This window comes from Bipolaris oryzae (genome assembly GCF_000523455.1).
Source record: "Bipolaris oryzae ATCC 44560 unplaced genomic scaffold scaffold_24, whole genome shotgun sequence".
Classification (NCBI taxonomy): domain Eukaryota; kingdom Fungi; phylum Ascomycota; class Dothideomycetes; order Pleosporales; family Pleosporaceae; genus Bipolaris; species Bipolaris oryzae.
In genome coordinates this window covers 1-24,733 of record NW_006911300.1, presented here as the reverse complement: position 1 = coordinate 24,733, position 24,733 = coordinate 1, and the positions used below count along the sequence as shown (strand labels likewise).

The following is a 24,733-nucleotide window of genomic DNA, read 5'->3' as shown; positions in this document are numbered from 1 at the left end:
AAAATCGAAACGCAATTTTTGGGGGGGAGGGGACTTTATTTTTTTTTTAAAGCTCTGCTAATGCGCATGTACAAAGTCCAGGAAAGGTCACGCTTGCAAGATGCTATTGCAGTGAGCGATCAGACAAACGTGCGGCATGCTGCAAACGCTATCTATCTCATATGAGATGTGAGAAGGATCACCCATACATCTTCTTTGGGATCTGTGGGTAGGACGACTACTCAACTACTAGCTTCTTCATAAGGCGTACTTGACATGCGCTTACCCTCTTTCAGCTAGCTCTAGACTTTCCCTAGCCTGTGCCTTTGACACATCTTAATGGCCCACCTCCCCATGTCACCCTTCGATCATTACCCCGCCGTTCTACTAGAACTACTGTTACCATGGATAAAGATTTCAGAATCTGTACGGGTGATCTAGACTTGTTTTTCTCTTGCCAAAACAGCCGCGTCGAAATGGACCAGATGCTGGGCGATGGTAGCTTCGCTGACCTATCCGAAGCGTTGAAAGCGGTGAACGCTGCACCGTCCTATTTCAACGACCAATACATTACGGAACAAACATTTCGAGTTCCTTCAAACAACTCTACTGCCTCCTCGTCACCCTTTACCCCTGGAATTTCTATCTTGAGACCCAAGCTCGGCAGCCGTTTTTCGAGAGAAGTCATCCGAACTTTGAAAGATTGGCTTGCAGTTCATCATCAACATCCATATCCAAACGAGAATGAGATGCTTGCTCTGCAAAATAGGACTGGGCTTAACAAAGCGCAACTAACCAACTGGTTTGCAAACGCGCGAAGAAGGGGTAAGGCGCAAAGCATGCGTCCGGGATCACCTCAAGCCCATGAAAAGCCCACATCGCCCATAGATATAATTCACAGGCCAGGCACTCCAGCTATAATAAGCTCACATGGTTACAAAGACCCGATGCAGCGTTGGGTAGAGTCGCCACCTGAACATGAACCCGCCGCTGCAAGTGATATTGCTCGCGCTATGGCTTCTACCTCTCGTGAGTTCTTCCTCATCGCAAGTGCCCACTTTGCGGCTGCAGTTTGATATTTCTATTACTTATTCAGACTAGGTGAAAATGTCGCAGGGGATATTGACCATGTCCAATCGTGGCAATCGCGGTATGCAAGATCGTCGGCAAGTAGTACCAGAACGTCGCAATCGAGTGAGTTCTCAGGCCACTGCTCCTCGGGCTCCCAGACGTCACTAAAAATGCGCCGTGCACCACGCAAGAAACGAGGGAGCAGGCGACGCCGGCTGGAGAAAGAAACAGTCACAACGCCATTGCTCATGCCCTACCAGTGCACATTCTGTACAGAGGTGTTTAGAACCAAGTACGATTGGCAACGGCACGAGAAATCACTTCATCTGCCGCTTGAAAGATGGATATGTGGGCTTTACGGTCCTCGCTCTACCAAAGAGACCATTGATGAACCGTGTTGTGTCTTCTGTGGAGCTGTCACACCAGATGATGCGCATGTTGAAGCTCATCATTACTCGGCGTGTCAAGAGCGCAACCTTCGCGAAAGGACATTCCACCGAAAAGATCACCTTGTTCAGCATTTGCGATTAGTTCATGCCGTCGAGTTTTCAGAGTGGTCAATGGCTTCCTGGATGCTGCCTATACCTGACGTTCGGTCGAGATGCGGATTTTGCGGCATCACTATGAAAACTTGGCTAGAAAGAACCGATCATCTCGCAGATCACTTCAAGTCCGGCACAACTATGGCTAGCTGGCAAGGAGACTGGGGTTTTGATAGTTTTATCGAGCCTTTGCTAGAGACCGCAATGCCCCCAGGTAAAGGAAAACATCCGTCTTAACACGGCTTATCATTTGACTTCGACTAACGGCTGAGCAGATCTTATTGAATGGGAAAGAGGCACATTGATACCTATGAAAGGAAGCGACCCGTCGTGGGGCACGCCGCCCAATGCTTACGAGCTGCTCAAGGTCGAGACAGAGTTTTTCATTCAGCGATATTTTGATGAGAATGGTCACCTACCTGATAACGATGCTATCCAACTCGAGGCTTGTCGCATCATCTTTGCTGCCGAGACTACCTCTGGTACAAACTCACAGGGAACAGAAAAACAGCATAGGGTTTCTTGGCTGCGAGATCTTGTCATGTCGTCTCCGGCATTGACAGAGCGCGCTAGGTTCCAGCCCGTGCGATCAGCTCGTGAGAGCAGGCATTTCCCGCTGAGAATCAATGCTAAAGGTCATCTATTCGAGCATTGCCCTATGGAGGCGCGGCTTATTAGCTTCGTCATGGACCAAACAGTAGCAGGCCTTGTGCCTACTGATGCACAGCTGCATAACGAGGCATGTCAGATTGTGAGGCAGATGGAACAAGAGACTACTACACCATCGGATGTATTTGCCAACTGGGTCGTAAAAGGCATCTACTCAGCAGCAAATTGGCTTGCAAATTTCAAGCAACGAGCAGCGATACTTGATGTATCTGGCACTATCGGTGCTCTCTCAAGTCACGCAGCTGATACTTTGTGCGCCCCTTTGTGGGCACAGCCACTTCATGCAAATGCTTTGGAATCGGTACTAGACACAACGAATCAACCTCAGGAGACCTATGACTTCTTCAAGCCGTTGCCGGCATTCTCAGAAGGCTCTTCCGCTATACCTTCACCTACAACTCAGTCCGACAGTTACGGCCGAGTTCGAACGCTACTACCTGATGACGCCAACTTTTACCGCATCTTCGACAGTGATATGAGACGCTGGGCCGCGTCCACTCTTTCGCCCAAGAACCCGAATTGCCATGTGCCATCTGATGAAGAGATACAACATCAGGCGCGGTGGATCATGTACGATAGCGACGACCAATGGAATCAGACTCCTGCGGATTTCCCGGTGTGGTTGTCGCGATTCAAGAAAGAAGTTGGCATTACGACAGATGTCGAAGTCGTTGATCCCACGGAGTTGGTAACGCCAGGGAAATGAACATGCTCCGATGTCTTCAAGGCGAATGCAGTAAGTAATCTCAATTGCTATGAACGGATTACGAAGGTGATATCAATATTGTGTGGTCATTTTATGAGCGGGACCTTTGAACTGAAACTCCAACTTTGCCTAAAGTAGGAATCAATGCACACTACGTATGCCAGAGAGGTGACGGGGGGCTGTAGCATGTTGGTCCGAGTGAGTGTATGGGCTTGAGTCTTCAGTCCTCGCAATCCTAAATCAGCCCTATTTTGGGCATTCCATATCGCATTCACCCCATCCCCACATCCGGAGATGAGACTACTACTGTCTTCTTGTCCTCTTCCCCTCCAAAGATAGCGCGGGAACCAGATGCCCTCAAATGCAGAGTAGTAACCAAGCAGATGAATGTTCAGGTCCGATTCGTGTTAAATCTGCGCACAGACGTAATGTCGGTAGTACAAATAGTGAATGGAAGAGTGGTCGGCTTGCGATGCTCGCGACCATGTCGTAATTACGTAGCGTCGCTTGGCAATTACTAGTCCGCATTACCCCAGAGGCTCGTTCTCCACACTCCATACCTTTCCATTGAATGCACTGGTCCAAGAGACCGAACTTTGCCCATAGTTTTCTGCAAAAGTAGTAGATCTTTGACTGGTAGGAGAGGATTGCTCTGGCATATGTAACTCAGCTCGCATTCTGACGGTCATATCAATTTCACTGCTTTCTAACCAGATTCACAGCGCAACGACCCTCAATAGGATTGGCCTGAGCTTTACCCAAAGCAGGATGCCACCCGACAAGCTGGAACTTTTTGCGATGAGCGACGCAGGCATATAGTAAAATGAATTCCAGGAGGTGGCTGTTTAGGCAAAAAGAACGGCTGTCGGCTTTACCGTCACGAGACCGTAGCATTCATTGGTTGATCGGCGCCTCCCTTTCGTTGCACATCTCCACATACGGGAGAATTACGTCCGAAGCAGTTTGTATAAGAGTCTCTGCACCCCATGGGGCACTACATCTGTTTGGCGGTCCTATAATTGCGGTCAAATGTCGTTGACAAAACAGACGGAGTGTTTGGCGGTCCTGTCGCATGTGATTCTGGGACCCAAGGACATGTAGTACTTGCGGGATAGAGTCCTGTCACGCCATGGTATGTTCTGAATGCTGCTGACATTCAACCCATACTCACGGGTCCCTCGCCATTCGACTCCGCGATTACGCACGTGAAAGCTGAGCTGACCATCACAGTGATATCTGGAGACATGCTGTATGGGGCACTCCACCTCTGTACGATAGCTGTCATTCCACACTGCCGTACCTGTCTCCCGGTACCGCCTCGGTCTCCCGAACATTATCCGGCCTCAAAAATTTGCTTCAGGGGCCATGTCCTGGATGTCGGCACTGCTCACGATACTCGCCCCGCCATGTGCTCACTAGACTCCACCACGGCCCTCTTTTCTCGAAATCTTCAGGGACCTTGATCGAGGTTTTCCTGTATTGTGAAGCGATGCGGGACGCTAGCGCTGCAACCTCGGAGTCGGAGATGAAGTTTTCATCATACGTCGGCCAAGACCGGCGCACGTCACGACGACCCCAAACCTTGCACGCAGTGGCACACTCACGACGAAGCTGATGGGCTTTCCAGAAAACGGACATTCTACGGATACAATAACAATTGTCACCATTGTCGGGCGTACACTATCGTGTGCTGTGGAGCATACAGTACACCATTCTAGGACTGCTGGCCATGGGCGAGGACACCAATCGAGACATGATGCGAGGAAATCCGCAGCTACACCTGATGCAGTAGTCTGGCTGCATGAGTCGCATAAAACGCACATCTTTCAGTCGAACCACTTTTGGGCGCACTCCTGGGCTTCCGAATCCGACCAGCCAGCATCCAACAGAGTCTTGAGGCTCTGCGGCAGCCATCCGTGCCGCCACGCCCGTGCACGCAGTTCGCCTGCACCACGTTATGTCATCGGGGCCACTTGTCCGCCTTGTCGACATCGCAGACGCGTCTTAACCCTGGTCCAAACTGCAAATTCAGTAGCCTAATCTGTCCATTGGTCGGATGTCGGATGTGCGACAGCCACTCATGTGCGTACATACATGGTCGCGACGACTTGATGGTTCTTCAGACCCTCACTGTTGCTCCTGTCTACAATACTACGGTACATGTTCAGTCACCGTCCGTCTTTCCCGTCACCCCAAGAGTACTGCAAAGTTCATTGACCGCATCATCCGGGCGCTAATTGCAACTGAAAAAAAAACACATTGTTCAGGTGCAACAACGTCGGTGGGCCGATCAAAACGCTATCAACGTCCGTGCGTTCTGGCGTCCAACTGCTGTCCGATGTTGAGCGGTTCAGAAATTTCGCAGTCGGCAGACCTCCGCATTAGGCGCTCTTGTGAGAGGTTGCCCCATGGTCAGCTCCAACCTGACATTTCGATGTCATCATTCGCCCCGTCCTCCCCAGGCTCGTGCGAGCATGTCCCCTTTCCCCTCCATGCTTAGGGCTTCTGGAAAAAGTTGGTCTTGTGGACATGCGGATGAAATTGTCACTGGGGCTCCACTGCCAACAGACCCTATGTGCAAACCCCGTCCCCGCGTAGTTTCGCTATATATACGGTACAACGTCTCCCTCGAAATCCATACTGGTCTCGTCTTCTCCAGCTTCTCTCCAGCTCAGCCTCCGTGAGAAGTACACCCCACTCTGCGGACCAGCTAATTCTTAGTCTACCACATTTCCCTTATATATCTTTAATCAACCATCGCCCGCTAGGATGGTCTTGTCGCGTTTCTTCAATAAGAAGACTGCAGCTGACGGAGTGCCAGGAAAGGGCACTCCTGAAAGCGGCACTCCTGCTGGCACACCAGCCAGGGGCAACTCCGATGTTGCACAACCTGCAGCCCTAGAGCCAAAAGGCCGAGTACCTGCTATTGCTGTTATTCTTGGTGCTGTTGCTAGTATCGGTGGCTTCATGTTCGGCTACGAGTCTGGACAAATTTCCGGTTTCCTTGAGATGGATGATTTCAAGAACCGCTTTGGCGATGATGGCAAATTCTCTGCTGTGCGTCAAGGTGCCATTGTCGGTCTTCTGGCGTAAGTTTTAGTTTTGATGATGGGGTGAATGCTTCTAACCATTAACCAGTGTCGGTACCCTCTTTGGATGCTTAGGCTCAGCTCCCCTTGCTGACACCTTCGGTCGTCGTCTTACCATCTCCGGTTCCGCCTTCTTCTACATTATCGGTGTCATCATTGAAATCACCAGCAAGAACGTCTGGGTACAGTTTGCAATGGGTCGATTTACCGCTGGTCTTGGTATCGGAGCTCTTTCGACCGTCGTGCCCATGTACCAATCCGAGTCCATTCCCAAGCGAATTCGCGGCGCTACCGTTTCCTCTTACCAGCTCTTCATCACCCTTGGTATTTGGACCGCATACATGGTCAACTACGGCACTGAGAAGAGCTACATCAACAGCGCCCAATGGCGTATCCCCAACGGTCTTTCCGCTCTCTGGGCCATTCTTCTTGGTACTACCATCTTGCTCTTGCCAGAGTCCCCACGCTACGCATACCGCAAAGGCAATGTTGAGGATGCTCGCGCAAACATGGCCCGCTTGAACGGTGTCGACCCTCACAGCCCCTTTATCGATGCGGAGATTGCCGAGATTCAGGAGAAGCTCGAGGCCGAAGCCGCTGGTGGTGATCACCCATGGCACGAAATCTTTACCGGCCCTCGCATGCTGTACCGTACTCTACTAGGAATGGTTCTCCAGGCTGGTCAGCAACTTACTGGTGCCAACTACTTCTTTTACTACGGCACAACTATTTTCGCCGCGACCGGTCTCAGCAACTCGTACGTCACCTCTATCATTCTCGGAACCGTCAACGTTGTTGCTACCATTGCTGGCCTCTGGATTGTCGAGAATGTCGGCCGCCGCAAGGCTATGATGGCTGGTGCTGCCTGGATGGCCGTTTGCCTCTTCATCTACTCCTTTATCGGCCACTACCAGCTTGACCACCAGAACCCTCTCAGTACCCCCCAGGCCGGAAACATTATGATTGTATTCACCTGCCTTTTCATCGCGGCTTTCGCTACCACTTGGGGACCTCTTGTCTGGGCTATTGTCGGTGAGCTGTACCCTGCTCGCTACCGTGCTACTTGCATGGGTCTTGCTACTGCATCCAACTGGCTCTTCAACTTCATCATTTCCTTCTGCTCCACTTTGATCACCGACCGTATCGACTACTTCTACGGTCTCGTCTTCGCCGTATCCCTCGTCATCCTCTTCTTCGTCGTGTACTTCTTCATGATCGAGACCAAGGGCCGCTCGCTCGAGGAGATTGATACCATGTACGTCTTGCACGTCAACCCTATCACGAGCAGCAAGTGGGACGCATCGACTCTCCAGAAAGACGGCCTTGTTGACACGGACCGTCTGCACATGGGTCCTGGTGGCCGTACTTTCAGCAAGGCGGAACAGAGTGGTACCCACGGTGGTATCCTAGAGCCTGCGGAGAGAAATGAGATCCAAGTGTAAACAGTTTGGACGTGGAGCATTAAGATTTGCATTTTAATGGCGCTTGAGCGGTTTGCATATGCTTTATTTGCCCATAGAGGCTCTGGCGGGATTGGCATGCAAGAAAACAAAATATGATACCTTTGTAATGATTTCGATGTGGGTTAAATGGACCAGGCCTTTGAGGAAATGTTTAGCAGCATCAAATACAATGACATGCTTTAAAAGTAAAATCATCCATCAGTATTGAACAATGGTTAAGCTCATGTTTGCTATTGCGACTACAGCTTCTTACAACCCCGAAAGTAAGCTTGAACTATTCTAGACATGTCTCTTGCTTTCCCCATTCCTATATCTTCCAATTTACCTTCAAGACCTTGGATCCTTAGCTCCAATGTCATTACTTTCCCGTGCCCATTTCTCCTTTCCCTCTCCCGGCCTTACCACTTTGTCTTGAGCAGACTCAGTCTCGGGTTCCGCGGCCCACTTTTTGAGTACGTCTAACCCTACGCTATTCAATGCCTTGATATGTGTAGATTCCAGCTTGACCTTGGGCATCTCTCCGATTCCCTTTTCCACTGCATTTTTCCACATGGAAGCTTCGAGACAGAAGCGTTGGCCGGGGCCCACGCCGGCTTTCCGCAGGTCCGTTCCGTTGGAGGAGGAGAAGTCGAGGAAGGCGTTTGTTAGGATTGCGGCGATGGGGTTGCTGCTGTCGCACATCCCTGCATGGAAGGAGGGCGGAAGGGAAGATGAGCCGTTCCTTTCTGAGGGGTGCTTGTGCAGTGGTGCGTTGAGAACTATGAATTGTCAGGTTGGGATTGAAGTAGTCTACGTGATGTAGTCGTACCATTCCTTTGCTTGACGTCAATAAACCCTTGCTCATTCTTTCCTGACATTTTAACTATACAAGTATCTGATACCAATTGTTTTGAGCAGCTGAAGTCAAGTTCCGTGGAGCTTATGGGTCAATTGTAATATAATCAAGTCCGAATATAGATTCAAGACGAATTGGTGTGAGATGCTACAGCTGAAATTTAAACAAAACTTGAGTTCATTCAGCTCACCTCTAAATCCTGCGTCTAACTCCCTTTGCACAAAGCAATTCGTAAGAGTGATGCTTTCATGACTTTCCTTGGCTTGTATCTTGACGTCAGCGAACGGAAAAACGTTGAGAAGCTATTCCCACGTTCTGAATCTATATGTAAGATATTTCACAGCAAACATATCAAGTATATAGACTCACTGGCCCCCTAAAGCTCACATCGGATATGTCGTCGCAAACCTGGACACTGAGCAGTGGTACCAACGCCTGGGAGCATATTGCGCTAATCCCAATACGTACTAACATGTATCTCCCCAGCTTCGCCCTCTTCGATGAGTACTCCATATATCTTTACCGCCACACACCACACATGCGACAACTAGTACCATAACAATAGAAGAGCCGCGCACGCTACACCTCTCGACACACCGCCACCCGTCCATTCACATCGCCTCACACCAACTACGCAACACACCTTGGCGCGTCCATCCCAAAGCGCCCTATCCCATACTAGTAGGTGTTAACAAGTCGGTGATTGGCAAGCACCGACATGCCGACCAAACTTGCACAAGCACAGCCCCATCACGCACACATGGCCGGTTCATATCACGATGCAATAATCGGGCCATGAGGCTGTAGAGCCACGTCGGACAGAGCCAACGAAGCGTACACGCGTTCACGTGTGCTGCTGCCGTCATTCGTACCACACCGCGTGTCGGAAGCGTCGAGTCGGGCCAATGAGGCCGAAAAAAAAGAGTGCTGGTAGCTGGAAAGTAGAGTTGTTGTTCGAGTCAGCGTCGCGTTCGCCCTGTTGCTTTCACCGATGCATGCAAAGAGAGATTCCCAATTTGACTCAAAGGTTACGCCCATGCTGCCTCACCCAAACCCGCTATGTTCTCTTTAGGTAAAAGAGCTACGTGTGAGCATGCAGATCTGCCAAAACGTTAAGTATTGCTCATGAATGCTGTGGCGAGTCAGCAGAACGATTCGCAACCAAGATGAGTGATGAGGGTGATGATGGTGATGAAGCTAATTCCTAACTTCATTTCTTGATTTTGCTCCTCCCACAAGTGCTCGGAAGCCAGCTAGCATAGCATGTAACCATAAGAATACGACACCGGTCTCTTTACCTAATACCACAACCTAGTCTCATTTATCCGCGGCTTACGAACCGAAAATATGTAACTTTGCACAAGGCTAATGCCTGTTTTTGTTCTTGCTGCTCGAACACGAAGCAAAAGAAACGGTCCGGTACCAGACTCCGAGGGAAAAAGTATGCTTGCGTACTTTACGCACTACGCCCGGTGTTGGCGAGAAATGTAACGCGCAGACTTTTTGTCCCTGGAGGAGGAAGAAGTAAACATGTAAACGGCGGTCACGTAACGTTCTCTCTTCTTTTTCCCCTTCCAATTTCCACCGCTTGATCCCCTCTATTACGTGTACAAAGTAGGAAGCGAGTGATCTACAGGTATACAAAGTAGCAACTACTCAATTATGATGCAAGTCAATACGTAGCAACGTAATTGTGGTTTGTGATGCAGATGTGGCAATGACGGTCATTGCACCGGCAGAAAGCGAGGCTAACACATATTTTTCTGATGGCCAAATTGTCAGAATGGTCACGAGGGACTTTTGCATCTTTAGTATCAATTGTCCGCCACCCTTGCTGAATGTGGGTTGACGTCGTTTGACACGACCGCTGCTGCAGGTTAATCTAGCAGGACCTTAGGATGTACCGAGCTGCGGGGTGCGGAAGAGTAAAAGAGGGGTGGGTTGCACGCATGAGCGTTAAGATTGAGATGCTTTTCTTCTCTTCACTCTCGGCATGCACAGTCGCTTGTGAGGAAGCACCGGACAAGGCTGCATGTTGCTTGCATATGTATGTAGGCATGTATTGATCTCTGCTGCCCCGCTGTAGGTACTAGGCACATATTGTAGTGCGTCATCACAATGCACCTCTCCCCCCATCTACGGAATACCCAAAGAAAAAAGCACCTGGCTTCATGCAATGCAATGCAATCTGCTGCTTCTCATCTGTATAATACAATGTCCGCGTGCATGGAGAATTTAGGAGCGTTAAGTAGCCGAAAAGCCATTGCTAACCCTGCAGCCGTTGGCGAATTTCGGCAACGACATTCCGGATTCGAGGCTCCTTGACTTTCTGCTCGGCACGGGTGACGGCATCGCCTATTTGAAGAATATCGCGACCAGCTTCGCAAAAGTCGGGGCCAAGACATAGCAACGTACCAGTAGCCACAAGCGCACGGTAAATAGCTTCAGAGTCGGTGGCTGTGGTGAGAACCTTTGATAGATCGTCAAGGAGTGATAGTGCCCGGTCCGCATTGTTCTCGTAATTCAAAAGTACCGAATAGTTAATGTATAGTGTAGTGAGCGCAATGATCAAGTTGCGGTTGGTAGAGGTAAGGAACGGCGACACCAAAGGATGGATGTTGTCAAACTCCTTGCTCGCAAGAAGTCTACCTTTCTCAGTCTGGAGCAGATTGCTGAGACACCGTATTGCCATCATAGTATTATTCGGTGGAGAGGACCCGGTGAAGACATCTGATTCGATAAGGGCTGGTAGTAGGTTTTGCTCAGGCGACACAAGGAAAGCAGCTGGCTCATGGAAGGCGAGGACTAGTCGCAGCAGATCGAGGGCGGGCAGCCGTTTTTCTGCTGGCCATTGGGTCGCTGCTTTCAGAAGCAGCTCGACACCAGTAATGTCTATTCCCTTGCCGTTTCCCTTTTCAAGCGCACTGACAGTGGCGTTGAGTTGGTCAATATCCGAGGGGTTCAGCGAAATGCCCTTTTGACCATCGTCAACCAGAGCCTGGTTGAATTCTGTGAGCTTTTTGAAGATAATTTTATGGTTTCCGGCCGTGATAGGAAGGTAATCCTTTTGCGGAAGTATCTTGGGTGGCGATGGTGCGGGTTGTGGTTGCGCGGGGACCTGATTAGCGTCTCCTGGGCGGTAGCGTGCATCTGAACCCCAGGGATCTGCGCCCTGCGCGTTACTTTGGCCTAGCGTTGCACCCTGTGTGTTTTGAATAATGAAGTTTGCGACTTGATCCAAGTAAGTGAGTGGTAGTTCGTTGTCTTCGATGAATTTGCGTGCGGCCTCATAATGATTCTGGTTGAGATTATACGGCAGCTTCAGTGGGGGCTTGCCATCTTCAATGTCAACGTCAAAGACATAGTCGTACTCTTTGCCGGCATGAGATATCTTGCGTCCACCGCTTCCGGCCGAATCGACTACAGTGCCAACATTCACCCATTGGTTGGCGGCAGCTGACCATTGATATGCTGAAACATTTCCGTTCATCTCCTTAATCATTTGCACCTGACCCTCCTTTGTACCGGATCGCTGTGCAAGAAATTCGGGCCCTGGCAGCTGTTCCTTGTTGATGTTGCCTACAGTTTGCTGTGGAATTGCTGATCCTTTAACATCATCGATGAACTGCTGAATCTCGGCTTCGGCTGCATAACGAGATTGGTCGCGGGTGAAGACACGTGCGAGTTTATCACTCGCAGCTGTGACGATGTCCCCGTTCTCTTTACACACGGCCACTGACCATACTGAGATGGCTGGGTGGGTGATGGTCTGTATACACTGATTGTTTTCCCACACACGCACAGTCCGATCTTCACCGGCACTTACGATCCCACCGTTGGGTAGGACAGCGAGCGAGTAGATGAAGTTTTCATGGCCATGCAACTCGGCCACCTGTTTTCCAGTAATGGTCCATAGGCGGATGACGGCGTCGTTGCCTGCGGAGGCGAATTGAGCTCCCGAAGGGTGATCTGAAGGCAGTCGACAGAGAGCGCGTACAACTTCTGGTGCCTGGATCGAGCGCACTGGCGATGTACCGCCCGAGATGTTGTAGACGCGAATTTGATTGTCGGCACATCCTGTGATGATGGTGTTCTCATCAAAGGCAAGGACAGCCCACACCGACGCAGTGTGACCCTGCAGCACGGTAGACTCACCCCACTTGCCAACCTGCCACAAGCGGGCCTCCATATCCCAACTGCCACTCACGATATACCGACCATCTTCACTAACGTCGAGAGCACAGACATTGTTGCCATGCCCTATCAGCAGGGCGTCGGCATCGGAATCGAGTGTCTTTGTGGATGAGCGTACGTCGATGATTTGGTCTTTGCCGCCGGAAACGACGAGACCGTCGGGGAAGGAAGACGAGGGAGGGACAATGGCGAGCGAGTTGACAAACTCCTTGCCATGTGTCTTGATGGAACTGTCCCAGACGGGTGGGTTGGCTGATTGTTGTATCCAAGCGCGTACGGTGAAGTCTCTCGAGGCGGAGAAGATGGAGGCGGGTGAGGCGAAGACTACACTGCGAACCTAGGGCGAGAGTTAGTGTGTCTGTTTGTGTAGGACGTGCACAGTCTAAGCTGGACTCACGTCGTCTTCATGGCCGCGTAGGGTGGCTGATAGCTTGAAATCGGCCATGATGGAGCTGGGGCGGGGTTGCTCAAAGGGTGGGGGGGGAGCTGGGCAACGGGGGCGAGGGTGGAAAGAAACAGGCGCTAGTCTGTCACGAAGCCTGTGCCTGCAACCAGGAAACACATGCGAATGCGAAGCACACACACAAATGCAAAGACAACGGCACGGGGAGTTTCTGCGTATCTGCAGTCAAGACCAACTGCTCGGCCATTGGCCTCATCCCACTGGCGACGTCAGCCTTTGGCGAGGCGGCCGGCCCACTCACCTCGCCCTCCCCCCGGTCACCCGTCGCCTGTCGCCTGTCGCCGCTTCCCTCTCCCGCCCTTCCACTTCGGCCGCCTTCCCCCCCCCCAAACAGGCTAGGGCTTGGCAAACAACACACTCAACCCAACTCAACACCACACTTGACTCTGATCATCAACCACCAAACATGAATCCGTTAGACCATCAGTCCTTTATTGATCCATCTGCGGCTGAGCCCAGCTCGTGCTGTGTCTCCGCGGCCTACCAATCGCGCACGCCTTTTTCTTCTTCTTCTCAGCTTGCCCTGATCGCCTAGCACCATCTAGACTGGCGATAGCGTTGCCACAACTGTATCCGATCAGATCATATCGCATCATATCTCTGTTCCGTCGGCTTGGGCGTGGCTTGCGGCTTGCGGCACGTGGCTAATGCTCTGTCTGGACCTCTTCCGCGTGAAGTGTCGAGTAGCAGTGCTTGGAGACGATACAAGCGTCTACCAAGCCTGTACTCACAGTACACGTACGCATGCACTCAGTGTCCATGCTCACGATGATTGCATCTCCGCTGCGAGCCTGCCATTGATCTGTTGCGACTGGCATTGACAACAGCACCTCAAGACCCACTTGCAGACTGAAATCCATGCTGAATGGGGCAGCACAGTCGACACAGGCATAATTTCTTCGTCTCCTGTTCATGGCAGGATGCAGCAACGTTTGAACCTTCGTTGGAGATACACAGGTTGCAGCCGCACCAGCTACGTCGCTGTGGGCTGTGGCGCATCTCCAAAGAGACACAGTGCAGCATAGCGGAATGAGTCAAGAAGCTCCCTCTCTCTCTCTCTGCCATCTCCCATCTCCTCCCCCACCCCGGTTCTTTGACTCCACGACCTCCATCGCGGAGGACGGCAATCGTGTTTCGCCGACTGCAAGGAGTCAGTCAGTACCAGGGAGGCTTTGATGCGCAAAGCAAATGATTGTGCATCGTCTTGCGCGTTTTCCAGGTCATTTGCCTCCTGTCATGGTGCTCTGCCGCTCGTTTGGCCAGCCTCCACGTCCCCTGGGCCTTGCATGCGCTCATGCCGCCCTCAGACGTCGCCCTCAGCATGGTACTGCAGCCACTAGACCATTAGGCTTTCGCGTGACATTCCTGACCCTGCTGTTCCAGATGCACTTGTAGCAAAGTCGCCCAGTCTGGTTCTAGCCAGGAAACGCTACGCCAAAGCCAAGCCATTCGGTTCATCTGGCGAAGCGTTGCGTGTCAGCTCAAATTTTGGGCCGCTGATAGAACAGAGGGACACCCTGTGACTTGCCTGGAACCGGTCCATGGACCACCCCATGTCATCCAGATGGACGCGCCCTCCGCGACTGACGCCAGCGTGCCATTGCTGCGAGCCGGTAGGGCAAAGCCTACAAGAAACCCTTTCTCCCGCCCTGGTGCCTTCACCATCCTCTTCGCACTTTTGATCTGCAATTCTCCATAATTACCACGACAGGTTTTAGCCGGCCCGCCCTTACCAGCCTCATCCACCGCTCTTCACGGTCCGGCAAGTTAGGTCCCTTTGGTTCATCAGCCTTACCATACACTCGGGCCCGCACGGCGCTTGCGTGAGATCATCGCCGACCCCTACGTACCCCTACGCACTGTTGCGTAGCAAGCTAGGATTAAACCCGTCATAACAGTGCGGCCGTTGCTCTGCACTTTTTTCTTTTGCTTTAAAGCCAGGGTCCTGGGTGTACAAACATCTGCTTCAAATAGCCTCCTTCCGCCAGTCCGAGTCGACAAGCACATATCAAACAATCTCACACACTCTACTCACACAATGGACGCCCCAATGATCGAACTCAAGTCCGCATTGGCCTCGTAAGTTGCCCCTTGTCGTCTATTCAACCCCAGCTAAGTCTTTTCAGACTGTTTCAATGTGGCCAATACTCAGATCTGACCATTGTTTGTGGAGCCAAAAGATACCAAGTACACCGCATACTTCTCGCAACCAGATCGACCTTTTTCGAGGGCGCATGTCGAGGCGGCTTCAGAGAGGCAGAGAGTGGAGTCATTGACCTGAGCGAAGATGACGCGGAGGCTGTAGAACACATGATCCACTGTAAGCATCTAAACAGCCATGGCAATCTCATGAGTTGTGCTGACCCTGTGCAGACTTCTATCACATGGACTACCTAAGCAAAAAGCCACTTTCGCGCCGCTCTTCACAACGGTCAAATCAACCAACATCCCTACGACGAAAGCAAACACCATCACGGAAACTCACTCTCGACCCTAGTGAAGACCCGTTATTAGCCCTTGTAGCCGCTGCTGCACCATTGACCCCTCCACCTAACGAGCCAACGTTCCAGAATGTTGATGCATCTGCTAAGCTTGCCGCCACCCCAATGGTCGACCAAATTCTTGAAGATGACGATCTTGAGAGCGTAGAATCCGAGCCAGAGTCGGAAATTCAGTCTGCACATCTCGTCGCACATGCCAAAGTGTACGCAATCGCTGAGAAGTACGTACCGCCTTTCCTCACACTATTCTTCCATTATTGTTTTTTCTCTTTTCTCTATCCTGACCCCTGCCTTGCGGGGTGGCTTTCATCTGCATCTGCAGAGTTGGTTCCCGTGATGCTGTGCATCGCACGGCGTTCCCAAACGCCGACCACCCCCGCCATGTGCGTCACCAACATGAACATAACGCCAATCAATGCTTTTGCTGCCTTTTCCCCCACACCATGCACACCCCCTTTCTGTGTTTCCTTTTCTCTCTAAGAGCACAGGACAGACCAATGATGGCCATTTGTAAAAGTCAAAATGCCCTCTCGAAACCGAACGCGTCAGCGTTTTTTCTTGCCTCTCCAATCACTCAGCCGCCACCGATGACAAACACTGGCTAACAATTCCTTGCAGATATGGCATCGCTGGCCTGAAGGCGCTTGCGCGCAGCAAGTTTGTCGATCAGATCAACTTGCATCTCGCTAGTCCCGAATTTCCAGAGGCGTGCCAAGAGGCATACGAGTCCACTTTCCACTCAGACCGCGGCCTACGGGACGTTATCATTCAGGCCTTCCGTGCAAACCCCAGCCTCTCACTACGGCCTGACGTTGAGATGATGGTACGAGAAACGCCGGGGCTTGCATTTGAGCTCTTTCGAATGGCCAGTGGCCTCCCCGTTTCCTCGTGAGATACCCATGGAATGTCTGCCTTCATAAATCCGAAACCCACAAGTTATTCCACGACCTTGTTGGTCTGTGCCATTACTTGTGTTGCAGAAACATGCATGCACTTGGTGTATTCTTCGCCCCGTTGGTGTTCCTCTGCAGTAAGCAACGCGCGTCCATCTCTTTGTGGCCTATCCCTAGACCAAGGACGATATCCTGCGACTGCACACCACAACACGCTACAATGCTAGTTGGCGTCCCAAGCCACCCTTTGTCACAACAGCGTTCGGCAACCAACGTGAAGCGGGGGGTGCTGTACGTCTCACAAATTACACCGACATGTGCATGCACCCTCAGGACCATATTTGATTCGGTGCAGCCAATCATGTGTGGAAAATGATTGATCATCGGCCCGGCCTGACAGTGTATATTTCTTTTACTTACTCTTTTCTTTCTTTTGAGCGTTCCTGGTAATTCTAGCGATATCATTAAGCGAATTGAGCTCCTTAGGCTCACCAATCTCAACTTCTCCTACCCTGCGTGCACCAATTTCTTATCTCGACCCTCGAGTGCTTTTTCGCATCAGATTGATTGCAGAACCGCAGCTTGAATGGAGAGCAAGCACCTTTCCATGGTAGAAGAGCTCGTAACGTGTCGGTTTTCCCTAAATGCGGATGATGCAGGCTTTGTGGTACTTTGACCACGGCTACTACTGTACTCTAAGCAGTTGATGGCTAGTATTACAACAACACTCGAAGGACTTGAATGCTCTCCGAGGACTAGTATCCTCCTGAATACCCCTGCCCGCCTAGCAGAACTGGATACGGCGTCAGATCCTGAGCTGAGTGCGGGGGTATGGGACGCCTAACAGTAACGCTGTTTTTTCTGACGCAGGGACAATCTGGGAGCCCTCTCCGCGGTCCGGCCCTTACATTTTTGTACCTCATACTCAAATCGCATACTGGATTGATCTACAGCTGCAAAACGCCACACATCAGAGGCGTAGATTTCGAAACCTCACTTTTCTTTTCGCGCTCCTATCAGATTATGCTATTTCCAACCCCTCTTCTCTCTTTCTCTTCGCTTAGCACAGTGAAGCGTACCTCTGTGACTGAGCCATAGTACAGCTGAGCAAGGCCTTGAGACGTGGTAATTGTACCAATTCAAGGGATTTCAATTTCCCCACAGAGTCAGCTCATTGCTTTGAATGCATCTATTGTCCGTGATAAGGTCTACTTGATTGCAGCTTCGAGGCGGCCCAATCTATCGCAGTACGTTATACAAAGAATATTGAGCATCCTTTGGACTGGATGCCTTGGATGCCAGGCTGAGTAGTCTTGGTGTGTTGCATCTTTCTTTTTCCTCGTCCCTTTGGGCTTTGCTGGTTCTCGGTACGTAGCAAGGGACATGTATAACGATGTTTTCGTACCTTTGATCCAAACAACCATTGAACATGAAATGCAAAGTACACTTGATATCTTTACTTACTCTGATATTGTGTGATTCTTCCTCATAATAGTCATCGCGCCTTAGAATGTTAGTGTTTAAGACTAAATACTAACATACCCTATATGTCTCGGTCCTCGCTTAACGTTCTCCTCTCGGTGACCGAACTTTGTGCGCGATATAGGAAGCAAGATGCATGACACTTTGATTTGTATAAGAATGAGGTAGTAGAGAAGATAATAAGAAGTGGACATGGCGTGAAGCAAATGAAGGAAGTATAAAGAGAGATGGTATCTCGCTGTGAAGAAAGGGTCATCAGATACATCGCGATCACTCACCATCTACTTACCTGCTAACTCTGAAACTTTCGAGCATCTCAATCACCATCGTGAATGTTTTAGTCTTCTTGCTCTCGATTTTAGGTCAATGCAATTCTCGCTGCTGCTGCTGCTGCCACTGCTGAGCCCAATGTCAATCTTGATGTTGCTGTTCTCCCCCACGCGGCTTTGGTCGAGGAACGCGGCTCCCTACGCATGTGCCTTCTCTTCTTCATTTGAAGTCCTCATCAATATTACTCTTAATAACCCTCAACAAATACGTCATGAAAGTTCCCGAGAGCGCCTACCCTGCCTAATACCGCAAGTGCGCTACGCACCCTTTGGGAGACGATAACAGTATCTACAGCGACATTTCGTTCGCTCCGACTGATGGGTCGCTCGTCTTCCGCCACGAGACGGTTCGGGGTGCATCTGAAATTTTCGCCTTCAAGGAGCAAACGTGCCATTACGAGTCTTCTCTCGGTTGCACCAGAACGTACTGCTAGGAAGCCTGTGGTATACCTGGTGACGGCAAGTAGTGCTAGACTGCTGCTAGTGATGGTGTTGGTGCTTAGCTCCAGCGCGCTACCTATGGCGACTGCAGCTCTAATGCAAAGTGCGGTAAGGGCTACGTCACTAGCCAGTCCTGTGGTTATGGATGCGAAGTGATGAATATGATAAGGCGAGAACAAATTGACAAGATGAACTCATTGGCTTCGGAGGTTTGATGGTTGGTCGAATTTTCTCGGCGGAGCGTATGTTGGAGGGGTTTAGAAATGACAAGTGCAGTTGGACGAGTTTACGGTCGCTTTGGAGGATCAGCTCAGATGACGCATTAATGACAGCAATGCCATACTTTATCTGTAAGCGTCATGTCTTTCACTTGATGTATGATGCTTGCTTTGCTCCCTGCTTGTTTGAATATGAGAAGCTGTTGTGCTAGCCCTACCGAGAAACATGAGTTTATGTCAACGGAGTGGAAACTTTTCCTCAGGTAATCGTTGAGAGGTCTGATTGTTAAACCAATTCGTCCATTATGGAAACCATGAAAAGAACAGCGATTCGAGTGAATGGCGTATTCCTTTAGGTTCTTGGCTCAAGGCATCCGAAATGTCTAAATTTATGGCAAGAAATGTTGGTGGTCCTACGGACTAGGCGTAAACAGAACCCGGGAACGGCGCCTTCGGATAAAGCAGAAAAGGGAAAGGTAGCTAAGAGGTGTTCACTTTCATCTTTTCAACATTTCCGATAAGCATCGGGACCAAAGTTGGACAAAAGATTCAAGATTGAAGGCATGTTCGGGTGCTTAGGATCGTTTGGTTTCGTTCGTTTCGTACTGTAATAGCGATACCACCGACTGTGAAATGCAGTGGACATGACTACCCAGCTGTGTGTAAGAGAACCCAAGGGTTGAGACTGGGCTTAATCCTATAGAAAGTCGGATTGATGACTCGTTGAAAAGTAAGACGCTTCGAGGGGTCTAACATTTCACGTGGTGATCATGACTGTTCAGGAAAAACGAGGCGGTTCGCATTTCGCTGATGTGGGATCGTAGTTGCCGTAACACGGTATCGGTCCAGGATTTCAAAAGGTATCGTGGTAGGATCGGCTTTGCACGGTTGTTGTTTTGCAGTGTATACGTTGTCGACACGTCTTCATTCGCCCCGGCCCTCGAAGGAATTTGTACTGGTTGAATATCTCGAAAACAGATCATTGTAGTAGCTCCATGTCCTGGAAGTAGCTCTTCCCCTATTGGACTCTTCAATAACTCCGCGATTCAGGCCGACCCGGCTCATCCTCTCTCAATCAAAGTTCCCTCCTTGCATGCTTCTAACTCATCGCAATAGCGCTCGTATAGTCGGGACACCAACGTCCAAGATCCGGTAAAATCGCGTTCGATGGATGAAGGTATTGGCTGTGTGATGGACTCGAAGTCCTCCTTGGAAGATTTGGGGAGTCTGTTGTTATTATACGGTGATGACATTGGGGACCCGACGGTGGCCCACCACGCTAGTGTGGTTCGCGCTTACACCCTGCATAAGAAACTCTCCGCAACCCGAACACTCTTCCCGGTCGTCAATAAGTAATGCATAATTTTTCCTCCTATAGTAGCTTGATGATGAAATCTGTAATATTTGGTCGCTTTCAATGACTCAGTTGTTAAGTAATTGAATGATTAGCGGTTCGTTCTTAATGCTAAGACGCATTGGTCCTGCTAGAACAAACGAGGTTCGCGTTGACTTTTGACACTGCATTCTCTTGCTTTCAGCATGGAAATACGATGCCTGTGCTTAGATCAACTTGGCGCTAGTCACTATCGCTTTTAAGATCATTCAAACTTGGAAGGAGGCGCGAAAAATCGAAGCAGATTAGCAAGATATATTCTCAACATCTTTACTTAATGTAACTACACACTATTGGATCGTATCTGTATATTCAAAGCTACAGAATTTTACCAATCTTCTCAAATTTTCAAATATAAAGGAATGTTTAGTCCTTCGTGCAACCCTGCACTGATCACATTACTACTGATCGCACTCGTACTGAGTACCGCAGTCGGTGCATACCCCGTTGTGAATCGCGCAACAGATAGAACTGCACATTACATAAATTAGCTCTCAAATCCATCCCTGGATTAATTCAAGACACGGGAGGGAAGAGAAGTTGTTCAGGAACAAGCTCAAGCTCAACATACCAGTTAATCTGACAATTTGCGAGACACCTCTGGCTGCCACACAAGCCGCAGCCAGAGAGGCATGCAGAAACGCATGTTGCGCGTTTAGGGCTGCAATGGCGGAGGGTGAGAATACGAGAGTGAGGGTGAGGGCGATGGTGGTGAGGAATTGCATCTTGGAAGGTAACGTTTTGGAAGGTCCTCTTTGTACGAATGTGACATTGTTTGAAGTGGATGGTTTAGGTGGAGTTTTGGGATGTGTGAGGAGGCTTTTGGGTATTACACGTCTTTTATATTCGATTTTGAGCGAAAATTTAGAGAGCTTCGAAGCGGGGAATGGTTGCCTAGTGATTTGCCTGATCCTACCCCTTTCTTGAAGAAGTGCTGGTTTACTTTGTGATGTTGGCTCATTTTGATATCTTGCAATCACAACTCAGTATTCTACCAAAATAAGATCAAATCAGACTTTGAGAGATTCTCTACCAGGCCAGATCAAGCCGCACTCTCAAGCTTAATTTATCTTGGTTGTTGACATCTCTGATTATTGGCACTTTGGAGAGTATCGAAGCTGCATTACATTCAATGGCACCCGATTCTACCTGTATTTGTCTACGACCTGTAATTAGTTGCTTCTCTGAAGTATGTGGCGTGCTGGTCGATGTATTTTGGGCCATTCTTCACCTGCAGCCACATGGGCGCCATTGTCTTCTGAGCCGTTAGTGACTTTCCGCCCTTTCTTAGGAACCTATGGGCTTCTATAATCACCGGGTGTAATGAATTTCCCCTAATGAGTGCCATACATGGACATCATAAGTCGCACGGCTCCTAGAAGCTACCTAGTGGCAAAATTGTTACGGACGTTTTAGGTCTTGAATTTCAATTGGAATTGGGATTCAGATGAAAACAGCCGGTTCAACATACAACATCACTTAAGACAACTGACGCTCGTTCATCTATCCGATATCCCTTTGCTCACGTGAGCTTGAAGATTCGTTTTGCATTCTCCCATCCTATTGCTTCTCGGGTGTTCTCGTTCATCTGTATCCCATCAAACCAATCAGTAGCATCTTCATTGCTCTCGTATGGATAGTCGACACTAAACAGAACACAAGATTCTCCCATCTCATCAATGGTATTGCGCATAGTGCTTTCTCGGCGCACTCCAGCCAATGTAGCATAGAAGTTTTTCTGGAGGCAATACATTATGGAATTTTCATAGGGACCGTTATTGCCCATGATACCGATCGCCATTCTGTGATCGATACGGTGCGCCAAGAATGGCAGAGACTCCGCACAATGACCCAGGATGATCTGCACATTCTTGTACCTGCCGAGGATGCCAGAACACATGATTCGAAGCGAATGTCCAGCCGTTTCGACACCGAATCCATAGGCGGCCTGTGACAAGTTGGGATAAGATTCATACATTCGTTGTTGGTCCAATGCTGAAATTCGAGGATGAAGGTACATACATCGGAACATTTAACTCGCTAACCTTCTCCCAGAGCGGTTCGCAAACTGGATCATCTAAATAATGTACGTTACTGACATCGCCTTTGTGAATATTGGTGAAGCCATTGAACAACGCGCCTTTTGCGCCAAGCTCCTTCGCTGCTTCTTCTGGCTTTTGTATCGCCACTGAACAAAAGAAGCCGAACCGAGTGGGATGGACCTTGACGTAAATTTCATATATCGCATCATTGGTCTTCTTCGCCAATTCTACCGCCTCGTCAGGATATAGGATACCTTCGACGCCTGAGCAGGTGAGTGAGACAATCGCATAAGCGATCCCACTAGCATCCATTGATTCCAGGCGTTTCTCGACATTGTTAAGACGGTCATCGATGTCCTCGAGAAAGGGTGTGTTATAGGGAGGTAGACCATCTTTCATGCCAGTGATCATAAGTGTGGGTGGATGTGTGCCGTGAGCGATGAAGTATGGGCTGCCGACAGCTTCTTGAAATGCTATCTTTTGTTTTAGTCGATCAAACTTGATCGTCTCCGTTGTCTTGCAATTGAGAGCCATCTCGCTTTACTTTGGGTGATTGAACGTGGTCGAAGTTCTGGAGAGTTTGTCTCGTCTAAAGTGAAGATGACTAGGAAAGCCGTAATACGAAAATGTTAGAACTTCAAGAGATGATGACCTCTCTTAATAGAGAGGAAATAAAATGCTATCAAACGCTTTATAGATTATACCCCGCCTCTTTCTCTATGGCCATTGGATACCTTCTAGCATTCCCATAGCTTGACATTTCTTTGAGGTACAGGGAGTTAGTACAACTGGGTAAGACGGATACCACACCATTTTAGTCGGACCTAACAGTAAGCATGGATATCCAGTCGTCTCCTGAAAGCTTGGGTGTGGATGTTACTGGACATTTCAAAGAAAGCGCTATTGTCGGAATGGGGGTGGGGGGTGCTTTCGCAATCCTGATCAATTCTTTGCTTGTATTCGGAACCGAGTGGTAGCATGGTTATCTGTTTAGATGGGAAATTGGGGAAGAGGGGCTTCGGAACCCTGGGGAGGAGATGAGGATACACTGGAGGCGACATTCCTCTCGACCAGGGACATGCGCATTGCGGAGCAAATCACGAAGGTACACGACCCCGGGGTGGTCAAATTTTGGACGCAGCTTTTTTTTCCTATTCTTTCTCAGGTCATTTTGAAAGCGCTGCCTGTTCTCATTCTGTTCTGACAGAAGCATGACGCGGGATGTTCCTAGCCTGAGGCTGGAAGTGCGGTGCTGGAACATGCAGCCAGATAATCCTAAAAATACTAGTTATCCTACCCCACGAGCGAGTTACCTGCTTTTGCCAAGCCCTTACTAAAACTACTACCTAGACCAGCAAGAGACCTCGGGTCTCGTGGTAACGTAGGTACCCCAGCTTTTCATCTACAACGCTCAGTCTCTGCACGGTAAAAGTCGGGCCCGGCATTAACTTGTTCCGATGGAAAGATGTACTCCGAATTCAATACTCATTTTTCACTCTGCATCACTTAGTCTTACTAAGGAACCCTATAGGTTGGCCGCTCACCCAAAATCTCACTAAAAATCCCAAACTGCATAGTGCTAAGGCTAGGATCGCGAACGGAAGTAACATAACACTCCTATAATTAAGATCCTCGCCATTAACTTTCCCAGGCGAAGTCAAGATGTAGTATGAACGGCATTATGATATATAGTTAACTCACTCTTATATTTTATTTTTACTTACAATTCAAGTCAAATCTATTTATCTAGAAGACTTGAATAGTTACTGCTGTACACTAGGATGCTGTACAGAACACTTTGTTATTCTTTTATACTACGCACTATAGATTAATGGGTTATAGAGTGTAAGAGGCATGACTCTGGCGAGCAGTCTTTAGCTCAAAAGCACAATTAGGTACGCCTGAGTAATAAGAGGGTATTTAAAAGAAAACTAAGCTCTAGGCTACGTAGCTATCTATATATGAATGGAAGGCGAGATAGTTACCTAAGTAACAACTAGGGTAGATGAATAGCTAAGTAGGTACCACGAGGTCGTAGACGAGTATAGGAGGAAGAGGGCGTTTAGCCCATTATAATCGCGAGATACATAAGAGATTGTATCTTATAACCAGTTATTTCCTCTAGTTATGTACTATTTATATACTTATTAGAGAATATCTTAAATTTAGTTTTTAAGTGCGTTATAAGAAGGCGATTTAGTTAGTAAGTAGAATAAGAATACCATAGATCATACCGAGATTCTGCACTCACCGTCGAAGCGATGTTTACATGATTGAATAGAGATTCTATCAAGAAACTATCTAAACGGCGTTTACCTTGATATAGCGGCACTTACAATAGATTCCTGAACTATTCTATTTTATAGTACTTGAGATATAGACCTCTACTAACGTTGTGGATAAGCGAGCGCCGCAGGCAAGCG

At 49.3% G+C, this 24,733-nt stretch overlaps 7 protein-coding genes across 7 annotated transcripts; 4 read left to right on the top strand and 3 right to left on the bottom strand.

Moving 5' to 3' along the window:
- Positions 1 to 464: 464 nt before the first annotated feature.
- COCMIDRAFT_87622 (uncharacterized protein) lies at positions 465 to 2,967 on the top strand (the record flags this gene model as incomplete). Its single annotated transcript, XM_007686973.1, has 3 exons — positions 465 to 1,008; positions 1,429 to 1,806; positions 1,865 to 2,967. 3 exons carry the CDS (start codon positions 465 to 467, stop codon positions 2,965 to 2,967), a joined length of 2,025 nt encoding a protein of 674 aa, XP_007685163.1.
- Positions 2,968 to 5,736: 2,769 nt separating this feature from the next.
- COCMIDRAFT_23847 (uncharacterized protein) lies at positions 5,737 to 7,498 on the top strand (the record flags this gene model as incomplete). The annotated part of the gene is made up of 2 exons (XM_007686926.1): positions 5,737 to 6,056; positions 6,106 to 7,498. 2 exons carry the CDS (start codon positions 5,737 to 5,739, stop codon positions 7,496 to 7,498), a joined length of 1,713 nt encoding a protein of 570 aa, XP_007685116.1.
- A 348-nt stretch (positions 7,499 to 7,846) lies between these two features.
- On the bottom strand, positions 7,847 to 8,376 carry COCMIDRAFT_87623 (uncharacterized protein; the record flags this gene model as incomplete). Its single annotated transcript, XM_007686972.1, has 2 exons — positions 7,847 to 8,277; positions 8,328 to 8,376. The coding sequence occupies 2 exons, from the start codon at positions 8,374 to 8,376 to the stop codon at positions 7,847 to 7,849; spliced, it is 480 nt and encodes a 159-aa protein (XP_007685162.1).
- Positions 8,377 to 10,620: 2,244 nt separating this feature from the next.
- COCMIDRAFT_2741 (uncharacterized protein) lies at positions 10,621 to 12,993 on the bottom strand (the record flags this gene model as incomplete). The annotated part of the gene is made up of 2 exons (XM_007686911.1): positions 10,621 to 12,885; positions 12,946 to 12,993. 2 exons carry the CDS (start codon positions 12,991 to 12,993, stop codon positions 10,621 to 10,623), a joined length of 2,313 nt encoding a protein of 770 aa, XP_007685101.1.
- Positions 12,994 to 15,049: 2,056 nt separating this feature from the next.
- On the top strand, positions 15,050 to 16,404 carry COCMIDRAFT_87517 (uncharacterized protein; the record flags this gene model as incomplete). Its single annotated transcript, XM_007686971.1, has 4 exons — positions 15,050 to 15,090; positions 15,138 to 15,331; positions 15,385 to 15,733; positions 16,131 to 16,404. The coding sequence occupies 4 exons, from the start codon at positions 15,050 to 15,052 to the stop codon at positions 16,402 to 16,404; spliced, it is 858 nt and encodes a 285-aa protein (XP_007685161.1).
- Positions 16,405 to 18,461: 2,057 nt separating this feature from the next.
- On the top strand, positions 18,462 to 18,650 carry COCMIDRAFT_87645 (uncharacterized protein; the record flags this gene model as incomplete). The annotated part of the gene is made up of 1 exon (XM_007686970.1): positions 18,462 to 18,650. A coding segment is annotated over one exon (189 nt), but the record flags the coding sequence as incomplete, so codon positions are not given.
- Positions 18,651 to 21,790: 3,140 nt separating this feature from the next.
- COCMIDRAFT_34165 (uncharacterized protein) lies at positions 21,791 to 22,844 on the bottom strand (the record flags this gene model as incomplete). The annotated part of the gene is made up of 2 exons (XM_007686942.1): positions 21,791 to 22,216; positions 22,287 to 22,844. The coding sequence occupies 2 exons, from the start codon at positions 22,842 to 22,844 to the stop codon at positions 21,791 to 21,793; spliced, it is 984 nt and encodes a 327-aa protein (XP_007685132.1).
- Positions 22,845 to 24,733: the final 1,889 nt, after the last annotated feature.